This window comes from Danaus plexippus, assembly GCF_018135715.1.
Source record: "Danaus plexippus chromosome 13 unlocalized genomic scaffold, MEX_DaPlex mxdp_15, whole genome shotgun sequence".
Classification (NCBI taxonomy): Eukaryota; Metazoa; Arthropoda; class Insecta; order Lepidoptera; family Nymphalidae; genus Danaus; species Danaus plexippus.
In genome coordinates, this window is record NW_026869849.1 from 6,153,047 (window position 1) to 6,167,596 (window position 14,550).

At 31.7% G+C, this 14,550-nt stretch overlaps 1 protein-coding gene across 9 annotated transcripts in view; it reads left to right on the plus strand.

The window, feature by feature from the left end:
* LOC116770473 (POU domain, class 6, transcription factor 2) overlaps window positions 1-14,550 on the plus strand; it is an 88,290-nt gene that overhangs the window by 8,884 nt on the left and 64,856 nt on the right. For 6 of the 9 annotated variants that reach the window (XM_032661959.2, XM_032661960.2, XM_032661961.2 and 3 more), the window contains exon 3: window positions 12,234-12,325. In XM_032661959.2, coding sequence (XP_032517850.1) covers window positions 12,257-12,325 — 69 coding nt within the window. In that variant the 5' untranslated portion in view covers window positions 12,234-12,256. Of the gene's footprint in view, window positions 1-4,078; window positions 4,100-12,233; window positions 12,326-14,550 lie in introns of all 9 variants that reach the window. The other 3 variants (XM_061527711.1, XM_061527713.1, XM_061527715.1) reach the window with 1 other exon arrangement.

The window sequence follows — 14,550 nt, forward strand, 5'->3', positions numbered from 1 at the left end:
TTTGGTTGTGACCGGACAAGTATTTTCATAGCTTACAGTGACGACATAAACTTCGATCTCCCAAAAGCGTTGAACCGTTTATTAAACCGAAATTGCTTTCAACATCACTCGTCCTAATGATTTTGAAGTTACTCCGAAGCAACTAAGACGCTTAGTCTTCCATCCTAAAGGAATAAGATTTGACTGTGAATAATCCCCACACGTACAAACTGTGATACAAGATCTCTGTTCTCTTGTGTCTAAAATCTGTTGTATATTTCTTTGATAAACAACTAACGAAGGTGAAACTAATATTTTCAGATTACTATTATTTTTTAAAACTACATACTTAAGACGTATAGTGATTAAATGCATTTTGTGACTAAAATTCAAAAATCTGGTTAGTTTGCTTGGCTGTGATATTACAATGACAGCTCATAGGAATGTCATTTTTAAAAATTCAAAATTAGAATGTCCTATGAACCATAGAGTATAGAATAGAAAATAGTGAAACTAAAATTTTTCGGATTACTACTCGTATATTACTATGTGACACATCTCCTCCGCCCAAAATCACGGTTTCTGCAAAGTAACCGAAACGTCGAGAGGAGGTAGTTTTTAAAATAATAAAATACTCGTAGTAATCCGAAAATATTAGTTTCATTTAAATGATTACTCGCCAAAGGCTTTGATGTCATTAAACAAATGAAGATTTAAAATTGTGTTAGATACAAAAATTATATACACCTGTCATTTTGTTACTTCACTTGTTGTAATCCTACATTTTAATTTGGCTAATTGATTTCGCTCCACGTCTCAGAAAACCCATGACGGTCAAGAAACCTTTTACGTATGAGTGTTTAAACTTCATCGCGTCCTGTTCGATTCAGTATGTATTTCAAAATGTATATACAACCAATTAAAATGGTAATCAAACAAACCATTTTTCCCAATTAAAAATATATAATGTAAATAATATATTATTATATATATGCATATGAAATATATAACATAGTAAGTCTGTATATAAAGCCTGTGAGTACAATTCTGAATTATCTTTATGTAATACAATTAACTAATTCCACGGAAGGGGCCACTCCATTTAATAAATTGCTTTAATTTCAACTATCAATAGGGGGCAGATTTAGACAATCAATACAAGAGGGCATTTCCTTATATTTTTTAAGGTCACGTATGTACTAATGATAGAATAATTCCCATCGGTAAATACGTTATATACTAAACATTTGAATTGATTATACTTTAATAGTTATAATTAAATCTATATATTTTTTCTGTATTATTGATAATGTAATGCGTTAAATCAGAGTAATTGGTATATTTTTACTGTTTTATTACAGCTATTAATATATTATAAACTAATTAAGTGCTCAAGGCCGTGTATTAACGTTATTTTCCAAAGTACTTTAATTAAGAATATAATATGCGTCATTAAAATATAGCCTTTGAAGGAATCAAGTGAAGTGGTCACGACTGACGCGGACGTTCGTTGAAAGGGTAATGTTTTTAAGGATTTTATCTTAGTCTTTTTTATGTTAAAGGCAAAGCAAATAATCGATTCCTGAGGTTTTATTTAATGGCCTGACTATACTGTTATATTTACTGAGTGTTATGTTATAACACAATTATGATTTATGTACAAAACTATTTATGTACATACTCCTCTTCTCTGAGGAAAGATTTGTAAAATGTTACCAAAAAAAAAAAATATTTGTGTGTGTTTGCGTTATGAGATAAATGTAAAGATACTCTAACTCGAGTAAGTTTTTTTTAAAGATATCCCTGTGTCTCCTTCGTTTTATTACCCAAAAAGAAACCTTTCCGTATAAAAAGAGATTGTTCCTATATGATTGTTGTCTTATTGCAAAAGATTTAATTTTAATATTAAACTTTAAATTTAACCGTAACCAAAATAAATATTTAATACATCCTCTATACGAAATATGCCACTGAGTTTAAGACACCGTAAACGTCCAAGAGACGATCGGAACACCATAAAAAGACGTGGTCTGTAAACACGATGCGCTTTCTAATTAACTTGTAAATTATTCACTGTGATAACGAGGTTAATGTTGTCATTAATACAACATTATTGATAATAATTTATTATAAATTAATGATTTTATTTATACATCCACTGCGGTTAGCGATCGTTGGTAATGATACGCGGGAGTGACGTCACGCTTTGGAACGATAAAGTCATTTTATCATTATAAAAATTTCAAACATAACATTTACTTGGTACTGCTATTAAGAAAGTATAATTTTATAATACTTAATAAGCTAAATCTCTTTAATGAAACATTCGAGATTTGGTTTAAAGTGGTAAAAAAAAATAATGTAATTTTAAATAAAAATCGCTAATGACCTAAGGCATTAAGTTAATCATTTTAATTAGCCTTCAACTTTGTTTCGTGTTTTCGTTATGAAGGCGAGTTTTAAAATTTTCGCATACAATGCTTGTCTCATTGTCATACAAGCGCTTAGTTCGTAATTCATACGAACGCAGCAATGTATATCTACCGTCAAAAGCTCTTAAAAATGTACCTCTTCTCACAGCTGGGGGTAGCGGTGCGTTGCTTACATTGTAATCGTATGTCAGAACAAAACCTTTCCCGATTCGACCGTTCCAAGTAACAATAGAGATAACAAAAATATATTAAATAAATACAATTTTTCTAGTCAAAAGTTCAATTCCAAAATTCAAAAACTTCAATTTCAAAACATAAAACTAAGGATTAAATATAGGTATTTTTATTGAAAAAAAAAAATTCAACCTAAGAGTCCCGTATCTAAAACATTTTTTTAAAACAGACAAAAAATCAGATTAAGTTTTTACTTCATTTTTGTATCGATTCAATACAAAGTACCTATATAAGATTTATTTCGTTATTCTAAGTCTTAGTTGTTTAAAAGTAAAGTTATCGAACTCCGTTGATTGAGCATTGAAATAAGGTAATTATAAACTGAGTCAAATAAATGAACTTTAACACTTAATACAATTATTATACAAGTTATAAATTATACAGTCTTAATATAAAATTTAACTGAATTAAACCCATTCATTTAGGGACCCTGTCTTCGTCAGTTGGCATAACATGGATTTGCGAACGATGGATGAGGTATCATAAAACATTAGAATTATATTTATAGAACGTGCGATTAGATAACAAAACAGATTTACCATAGTTTTTATAATATATATTTAATATGAAAATATATATATACGTAGTATTAGTTTTTTTAAACTTTGAATTATTGAGATCGTTTCGTTGATGATATCTAAATTAAATCGCAGAATTCGTAGTTAATTCGTATGATGATAATAAAAATACCTTCTCCATAATTTGTTGCATTTAAGGTCTCAAGGAGCAGACGGACATTTGAATGGCGTCTCATTATCTTTAATTATATACCTATTGCTTTGCCGTTCTCTTTAAACATATACCAGTTGTTTGGTATTAAGGACGCTATAAAAGGAACTTATCGCGTTATATATTATGCTTTACATTAAATATAAGTTACTTAGTGATAGAGATATATTAAAACGTTATGTATTTTATGTTGTGTCGGGTGAAAGGGGAGAGCGGGGTAAAAAGTGTAATTATGTTGATTATTTAGGTCGTAATGCCTACTATCCTCCAGGCGTCATTAATCGCCACCTCGTCCACCCAAACCCCCACCTCCCCCCCCTTTATTATTTCGTTTCAATTATTTTTGTGATTATCTTTTTATAGCGCGCATTAAAACTCAAAAAATAACAGGCGCATTAAATATAATTAGAATCGAAACAAGATGTCTGCTTTGTGCCATTTTATGAAAAAACATAATTGTATTAAGGAATGGGTCATTTCTTTTAACATCTCGACTTTTATATTACAATCACAGAATACATTTGTTATAAATTGATTATTAATTAAAAACTTATTTGACACTATCAAAATATGTTGTGCGTATGCTACTGGTCTCATGATATATATATATGTATATTTATTTACAGTTCTAAAGCACTCATATTAAAGTTCTTTTTTAATTGTTTAAATATGAAATAATTCATAAAACTATTTTTTGTTGTCAGGTGACCAGCGATGGGATAAGAGTGAGAAATTTTTATTACTTTAATAAAGACACACCAATTATTATCATACATATATATTTTTATTAACGATAAAAAAAATATTGTTCCGAATTTGAATTTCAATTCAAACTGAAATGTTCTAGACCCTTGTTTATTAATCTTTTTATAGATAAATAAATATATTTTTAAGTTTGTGTAGAGTGTAGTGTATTTGAAACGGGGCAATTTCTATACTGACGATATAATAACACAAATAATTATGTTTAATACTTCGACGCGTGACTATTAACAATAGAAGTTGGATTTGCCAACCCTTTCATTCAAATCACTAATGAATTGACGGATAAGAATATAAAAAGAGAACTCTAAGTTTAATGAATAGAGTTTAAAACTGGCTGTGTTGTTAAATAAAACATAATATTATAAGGAACGTTTATGGATGAGCAATTTTTATGATTGTACACGTATTGTGTGTACAGATGTTAGTGAAATAAATTTTTGAAATCTTATAGTTGGTAGTCGAGAGCACGCATGGTTTCTTGTATGACGCTCGACGGCCCGCTTTATTGTGCAAATAATTGTGTTATTGTTATTACAAAATAAGAAATAAACTAATAGATTAAAACGAAATGACATTGAGAGACTTTAAAGCTCCGAGACACTATTGTGAATTAGATGTTTTACAATCTGTGTATACGACGTTCTTTAAATTTATAATTCTATGATTTTTATTACACGCTTTTGTTTTATACTTGAAATGTTTTTTTTGGCAAGTCGGATTTTCCTCGTGAAATTCAAAATGACGAATCACCATACCTCCATCCTCTATTTTCCATCAGCGAACACATTTTCGCGCCACGTCCTATATTCAAATCCTTTTGACAATTTTTGAATACTAATGGACCAAAAAGAATATACTTCCTGCACTTGATAACTATCCGACAATCTGAAACAATATCACTCTAATATAACGAATGCATTTTTTTCATATAATATACGGACACAAAATTCATTAAATGAATTGGAATCGTCGCCAATCGTATTGGAATATAAATACCAAACACATCGGGAACAATTCAAAGCGCTAGTCTATTATTTATTAAAACACACGTTCATAAGTATTCAGCCACAAAACATGTGGTCAAAGCGCGTCAACAGACTACCAACATTTATTTAATCTGTGCAATCGGAAACTGAAAGTGCCGCGGGCCGGCGCACGTGGCTCGTATCCCGTCAGAATAAAGTTTATAATACAACAAAAAATATAATTTCCGTACCGGCCGTATTACTACGTACCCATTGATGTATCTCTTCATCTATTATTATATTTAGCGCGTTAACCGGGACGGGCGAAAGTGAAATCGTTTTCAATTGTTATCTCACTCGCCATTTAATTGACCGATATCTGTAAATGTTCGCGGGTTAATGTCGTGTTTAAACGTTCAAACTGAACTCGGTTTTCGGATGCGGTTGTTCTATATTAGGTTGACATTACGATTATAGTTATCGTGTATACGATGGCGTTTGTAGTTACAGACACGCTTTCGATAGTATCACGTAATTTTATACGTGAATGTTTTAATGTCTGATTCAGTCGTGAGTCATCGCCCGGCCCTCGAGATCAGCTTAGACGGTTATGACACAAATGTAACATTAAAATATTAGTTCTAATAAAAATTTCCAACCATATGCATGATATTCACACGTAATCATTATTAATTAAACTATTAAAAAAACCTATCGGTCTATCTGTATACGGCGCTTTACTGTGACGAGACGCGAACATAACCAAAGCAAGTAACTAGTCGTATAAAATACACACAACTCCATAAACAAGCTCCCCTTAATATATGTTTTTAATAACGGTGATAATATTTTACAATCAAAACAGTTTCTAAGGACGGTCTGTTTATTCAAATAAGCACATTTGCATTTTATAAGCAATGGACACATCCTAATAATAAAACATCCACACAAAGCTGAGATATTGTAAGCTAACGTCTTGTGGTACATTAAATAATACAGATTAATATGATTTTATACTGAAAAGAATTTTAACTTTAAATTAAAATATTTCTTAATTAATGTTCTATTACAAAGAGATTTTTTTTTGCTTATTTTCATTAGTTATTATTTATGTATTCTATTTAAAGTTATACAAGTTACAATATAAATGTTTATATAATTTCTAAACGAATTCGTCTATAGGTCACGCCGCATAAAATACTTAGTGTTTGACATTTGATAAAAGGTACCTTCAAAACATGGAATTCTAATGATATAAACTAGTAACGTTCCGTTACTATCGCTGACAATTAAATTTAAAGTATAAATAATTAAATAATGAAAATTATATTTGCTTTTTACTTTGATTATGACATATTTCAGGCTAGCATTAGGCATTTTTACGATAGCATAATACATTCAATAGTAAATACGTCTTATTCGTGTACGTGTTATTACTGAAGCTCGTTTCACAAATAAAAAATTAACTTAATAAGATATGTATCGTTTTAGTTAAATATTTTTATACCACAATACGTACAGACAAATATTTTTAAACAAATATTGTCAGATCTCTTGAAAACTTTAGGAGCAAAAATACGACTGTGATTTCCACAAAACATCTAAGCTGATGCGGTGTGGATAAGATCATACGGTCCTATAACCAGCTGGTCCAGTTAATATATATTTTGGCTAAATTAATTGAATCAAACCAAGATAAAAATATAAAGCATCTCGGCAGGACGTTGTACAGCTTGCAGACCGTTAAATTGTCACCATTGTTCTCTTGTATAGTGGAAGGACTTGCATAACATGCGCTTATTTGAGCGTTGACTTGCAATTACTTGCATCGTGTAATTCCCTCATAAATCACGCATTAGAGCGCATTTTACACTCGCAACGTTTCCTTCACCATAACAATTGTTCCCTTGATGTTAGAGTAATAAAGTTATGTTTAAATGAACTATTATTTTACATCAAAGAAGTGACAGTACTTTTTTTGTGCTTTTCAAGTCTGTGGGCTGTTTGGTGGATTATGAAAATGTATTTGTTTTGTTTCCTCACCCTAATGGAGATCACGTTGTATTTTAAAATAGTTGATATGTTCACATAAACCAACTATAGATACGTGTCGATATATAGATTGAAAATTATGGTTTTAACATTAGTATAAAGGGCAGGGAAAAAAAGATTGTTGTTTGTCTCTTTAACAGAAAAACATATAGCGTTCTCCTTATTATAGATCTGGTTTCTATTGAATATTAATATATATTATATTCTAAGTTGTACTAACTGGCTTGGTAACAAATGTATCAAATGAAACATTATTGCTGGCTGTTTAAAAAAAAAAAAACTCCTCTGATTCCTCGAAGCGTACGTAGAGTGCTCTTGTCGCGCACTCGCCGTACAAAAGCACTCATCATTGCCCTTCGGGTGTCCCGATCACTTATTATTTCCGAACGCCATTGTTCTAAATTTAAATTGCGCGGTAAAGTCATGCGTGTGCGTCATTAACTTTTTTATGATGCCTGCAATTTTTTAATTCTGATTTTTGTTTAGAATATAGCTCCGTAAGTAATATCTTTTGCTTTTAAATTATAGAAGAATTAATCTAGTTCTACTCAATTCCTTTGTTACCAATGTTATTAGTTAAAACCAGCAATTTATATGATAAAATAATTATTATCGATAATTCATTTCAAAGTTCAGGTGAAGTGAACCTTTTGTTTACCTTGAAGGTGTATATTTGATGTATATTAAAGTATTTATAGATATGTTATGTCAACGGTCGCCATAAAAAAAAAACAATAATTATAAAGCGCGCGTAATTCTAATTTCGAATTCAAATTAAAGCCGCTTAATGCGCGGGAGCGACCCCGTAAAAAAAGAGTTGACGAGTGCTCGGAGGGTGGTAATTTTTCATTAATTTAAGTTCACAATTCCCTGTTTTGTTTGCTTTTAATCGCATTTCTAATTAATCCCGTCGAGAATAACGTGACAACTGTCGACTATGCCCGCCATTTTTTCGAGCACAGTATAGCAGATGTCGGCCGATTTCCATTTGTTTCTGAGATTAATGATTCGGTACGATTGTGAATTTTTCCGGTTGGCTTTTGTTGTTTTAGAAGCAATTTGTCCGCTTACTTTTGTAGAGCATTCGTTAAAGCTTCGACGAATGATATTCGAAACGTACAGAAAAAGTATTAAGCAAAAAGGATTGTTAAAATAATCTTTGTTAAGTATTCAACAATCCTGGCTAATGGATGGCGTTCCTCTTTGTATATACGTCGCTTGTTATAGTGAGTGTCTGTATTAAAAGTAGTGAAACAGCTCTGGTTGGTTCGAACCAGAGACACGGACTTAGAAAATAATACGGCAACAAGTTTTTACAACAAAATATTTACAGCACCTGATATGATCAATGTTTAAAACGATTACACCATTTAAAAATTCATAATAAATAAAGATGTATATAGATTAACCTAGAATTAAAATTATGAACGTGAAATTCGAGTCATAAATATGTGTTTTATCACCAAAGTAGTAAGGCGAAACTTGGTGTCAAATAAACTTAATTTGCTCTAAACAAAACAACATTCAAATTTATTTATATACACACATTATATAAACAGTTAAGAAATACATAATAATATCCTGAAATTGACATCATCTTACTAATATTTCTATAACTTCATGAAAATTTATATTACATTCTAAATAACTAAATCGCATTACCTCATACCAAATTCGTTTTATATCGAAATAATATTCATATTCATATATTAATAAAGAAGAATAAATTTTAATAATACTCAATGAAAAATATTTTATGAACTGGGCTCAAAACTGCCACGGTTTTAATCTAATCTTACTCTGGTGTTGCAATTTTCAATATTTACGCAACGAAACGTTACTTCAATAAACAAAACAATTGAAAAATTATATTTGATTACATATTTTAATTTTAATGTAAAGAATATATATACGAATAATATTTATATAAAATGAGGAATATTTAACCAGCTTTATAACTGGTTTGAATATCATCAATGAACTGTCTAACTCGGTCAAATGGAAAGTCGAAGTGTTATAGGAGAATAATATGGACGTACCTTTATCAAAGGCGTACGACGTGTCCATAACTTTAATTGTAGACAGAGCTCTGAATGGTATGAATGCATGTATTTATTGATATGACACGCTAGAAAACGTAGGAGTCAAAGCTAGTTTAAGTTTCAAAAGATATAATATTAATATTGAAATAAAAAAAATCCTTAGCTAATATGCTTAAATCTCATTCATCATAAATGTGAGATATAGATTGAAGATTTATTTTGCAACCATAATGAGCTATCAGGTCAAAAGATTATCCAACAAAGGGTGTTAACCGTCAGAAATTTATCCCAAAGCCAGTACTAACACCTTAATATATAATACGTGTACATAGCCTTTATCGTCTGCAGTGCACTATAAGTGTCTAGAGCCTGTAAATTTTCGCAGGCGATCTGCGGCTGGTCTTTGTGCTATTAATTTGTAATGTCCCCCCTCGCCTAGATCTACACGAGGAGGCTGAAGGCGGGATAAGTCCCGGCTTTTGATGGCGATCGGCTGTCGGCTACATTGACAAAATACCGGCTCTAATATAAATATGCATCGGATTTTAGATCAAAATACAGTTGCCAGATGATAATGTATAATTATCAGTGTAACAATGTTTGTGATAATTATAATTATTATATCATTCCACGGAATATTATTTATACATATAAAATTAATGAAAGTTTTTTTTTTGCACTTGCTATAATTCATTACAATTTTCATGCGTCTACAAATACGTAATGCGTATAGCACTGGTCGAAACACGTCAAACAAAAGGCAGCTGTCAAAACTATAGAAAGTCAATTAATCGATCAGTTGCCAGGCTTACAGTTGCCCTTCAAGCTATATTTATTGTTTTGATTACTTTTTCGTCCGGCAAATGCAAAAGTTTATTATGGAATGCTAATTCGAGCTCTGGTCCTAAACAGGACTAGCTGATTATATATAATTATATTATAGAGTAACAAAATTTAATTAGAATAGTGGCCTGCCGATCGGAGTGTAATAAATCGAATTGCATGTAGAACGGTATCGATTCTTGTACCTTAATTCAATCTGATCTAGACTTTTAATTGCAAGCGCAATAATTTATTGACACTGCACACAGATAGATTTCCTTTCTAGGAAGGCAAATACAGTCACCAATCTCTAAAGCTATCGGATATCTCGAGATATATCGTCGGATCGCTGCCCCATATCGAGTCCTTGCCGATCTTCAATGGGGGCCCGCGTTTCCGATAGGATTAAGCCAGACTTACTGCTCGGTCAGGAACACGGCGCGACGCAGTAACCCTCCTCCCCCTCACCCCTCCCAACGTCGACTATTCCCCCCCTCAACTCCACCCGCCGCATTAGGAGCAATCATATTCGACGGCTGCTACGTTTTGGCATCAGTTCCTATTGCTTAGGCCGACCAGCTATTTGCAGAACAATGATCGCTGGTGTCTTAGTTTGTAATGTATTTAAGGTCCGATTTCGTATGCCGGTTAATTGCACAGCAAGATGCAGTTTTACTATGTTTGTTATGTAACACGTTGCACACACGATATTTGGTTAATCGAATATGATTCTTATGATCATAACGCGATGATCTAAATATAACTTATGAAAATTAATAGCTCTACGGAGAGACAATAATGACCTGCCACAAAGGACTGCAGCTTATATTATCTAATAAATATATTTTAACTGCTTCTGAATACACGAAGACATTCCACAAAAACTCTACTCTTTTATATAACAAATAATATACATATAAATAATGAGTCTTGTCTATATTTGACATACTCAGAAGAATTGAATGACATTATAATTTTTATTTCAAACAAACTGGATAATTTGTTTAAACTAATATTATAAATGTCTTATATAATGGATGTAAAATATGCAGCATTCAATACGGTTATTATTTTCTTATTCGGCGCCGATTTTCCAAGAATTATTAAATCGGTGTGGGAGCTTTCAGAGAACAAAATAATAAATAGTCTCGGTGCTAGCTTTCATACGTCTTAATATTGTGGTAGTGGATAGTGATTTGTGAGATATATTTAGCATCATAATACAAATAGATCATCAATAAATTATTCAGCAAAACATCGTTGAACCTCAACCATCACTTATATCACTTTAATATAGAACGTCTCTAAAACATAGAAAGTAAATTTAAAATCTAAGTCAATAAAAAAAGGCGTGAGAGGTATGTTTGGTGTGTGTAAGCTACGTAATCCGGAAAGTTGTTTCGTTCAGACGGGGCTTCCCCCAGGTAAATAGACGGGAATTTTCCTTCCCCATTCCGGGTCTTGACCTACTTGCGCCCGGGTTGGGGACGGTCATGGTTTTCGTTCTTTTACTTTCCTCCGCATGTCCGATATACTGTGTTTGTTTTGATACGTCTATATTGGTATAGAAGTGAACTGTAAACAGATTGAATGACATACAAAATACGAGAACTATATAGCTTTAGTAAATGTTTGTATTATACTTATAACTATTATTTTATTTTTTATTTTTTATTATTATTGGAACTAAGTATTTTTTATGATAATTTTAAGTTTGTCGAATGACACATATATTAGGAGATAATAATATTAAATTATGTATCATGAATAATATGTAAATAATATAAGTATAAAATACTGAATTTTATGAGAAATGAACCTAACGTATGACAACGTTAACTTAAAAATTACGAAGCAAATGAAACGCTAGTCGTCGCAGGATCGGATAAGTTTCTATATTTTTCAATAAAAATAAACTAAACATTTAAATCTAATATGTTCGGATTACTACGCGTATTGTATTATTTTTTTAAAACTACATACTCCCGACGTTTCGGTTACTTTGCAGCAACCGTAATCACGGGCAGACGAGATGTGAATGTCTGTCAGTGGTTCTTAACAAAGTAAATATTAGTGTCATTTAAATGAATACTCGCGAAAGTCTCAGATCCCATTAAGTTTAACATATGCTTTAATATTAGAAACATAATATCATATAATGTATAATATATAATAATGTTGGTTACGTAATGATAATAATGTATGATGTACAGACGAGTCGGGATGCGAGGCTGACATGCAGGAGGGGGACGCGGGCCGACACTCGCCGCCCCGACAGCGAGAGCCCATCAACTTGAAGAATGAGGTGAGCCACTTAACCCACACTCGCTTAACGTTGTATACCCCTTATTATGCTTTGTTATATTGTCTTGGACCCTGGATAAAATGTTTTAGTCTGCCCTACTTTTGGTATTTTTCTTTCTTAATAATGTTGCTAGTAACCAACGTAAGATTTTCGTGTGACTAAGATTTTTAAGACTATTCGTCATTTAGTTTTTCCGGAGTCAGAATGGGAGTTTTTTATTTTAAAAGCTTAATTTTTGTTTGAGAATAAAGTTAAATCAGTTCTTTCAACTATCTTAATCTCGCCTGCCTGTCACAGACCATGCCAACTAAAAAGCTATTATCTTGTTGTGAAAAATACATCGCCTTAAATATGATAATATTTTACGTATGTCTACAATAAATAATTATCTATATTCAAGTTGGTCCCATATATTTTGTTAAAATCTGACGAAGGTTTGAGATTTGAAAAATATAGAAGTCAGATTTCGTTATGTTTGGACAACTTTTTATATTTCTATAGAATGTGAATATATTTTAAATAACATATTAACATTAAAGGAATATTATCAAAAACGGATCTTATAGATTTTTTTTGGTAAGAAAGTTATTAACAGTAAAATAAAAGGCTATATGTTTGTCGTTTCGTTAATCTATATTCCACCCTATGTTTGTTAGAAATATGTTTTACATCCTATCAAACTTTGGCGCCATGAAACTTTAAAAGTTAATCTAAGGCGTGCGTCTTGAAACGCGAAAATTTTTACCTTTGTCTTTTTGGTCAAGTAGAGGGATTAATTGTAATTTTTGCATAAAAATATTTTACTTTTTACCATCATTATATATTATTAAAAAAAAACAGTATAAAAAACGTTATTATGTTAAATCGACTTATTTTTGAGGTAATGCACTCACTATTTTTATACTATTAAAAATAAGGTTATTGTCATACGAAAATTTACCTAGATATTAGATTAAAAAACATTAAAAATAAATAAAAAAGAATTCGGTGTGTTATATTTGTTTAATAATACTCATGAGATATTATTGGAAGTTACGAACTTGACTGCATAAGATATCAGAAAAAGTAATTAAGTCAAAACAACATATTTTTTTTATAAATATTACTTATAGAAAAGTAAAATTTATAATATATATTGTGTTATATGAAATTTTTGTAACGAAATATATTCTTTGATGGATAAAAAAAAACTTCATATATAAACTTAAAGCGTAACAAAAATGTATTTTTTTTCGAACTACGGCATCTTTAAGTATAATTGCCAAAAACAAAGATAGAAGAAGTAGACACGTAAAGTCAAACAAAAGCTGTAATCCACTTTGAGTATCGCAAACAATGCAAAACTTTAAACGCAATAGCAAACAAAACAAAAGGCGGAATGTTTTTCTTTATAAACACGTGGCTAAAAGAGTAGGAACAAGGACAAAGTTAAGTGCGAATATGCACGCTTAATTTTCAAGTGTTGACCGTAGAGTTAGGCTGCATCGGGTTGTAAAAAGACGACTCGGCCCGGCTCAAAAGGTCCTCACGATTGCGCCGAAAGACTAAACATCCACCGCTTCGTTAGAGGCCTCCGTAAAAAACATCCGAACGATAGCAGCCGACCAATCGCCGTGCTACCGTCGTACCGTGGAACCGGCGCAACCTACTTGCTTCAGAATCTATAGTATCGATTAGTGAGCTTTTTTACCCGCACGCACTCACACATCGCCGTCCCGGGGGCCAGCCTTTTTAACAATCTTTTTTTCGACCACCCCTTCACCCCGAAACCGCCATGTCCATTGCGCGTATGCGAAGACCACCTCGCACCCCTCCCCTCATATAGAGCAGCATTGAAAATGGAATTTCCATGAGTGATGGAGTGTCAAACGGGAAGTGCAAAAAGGAGAAAAAGTACATTATGTTAATTATTGAACGCGTGCTCCGTCGGCCGAGTTTAAATTGAATGTCATGTCGCATTGTGTAACTCTGTTCTCGAACGTTTTTTATCATTCGGCACTAAGTTTTCTAACTGAGCTTTTCTTGGCGTTAAACAGAAAACTTTTTTGTAGTTTTATACGTTTCAAGTTTTCATATCTTCCAAATATTTGAATTATGTTGCATAAACACAGTGCTCAAAATTAAATATTAAAAGAGGAATTACCAATTAAGTCCCATTGAGCAAAAATTTATTTATCGCAAAATTCAGAAAATAATACTAATCACAACCTGAATCTTTATCAGTT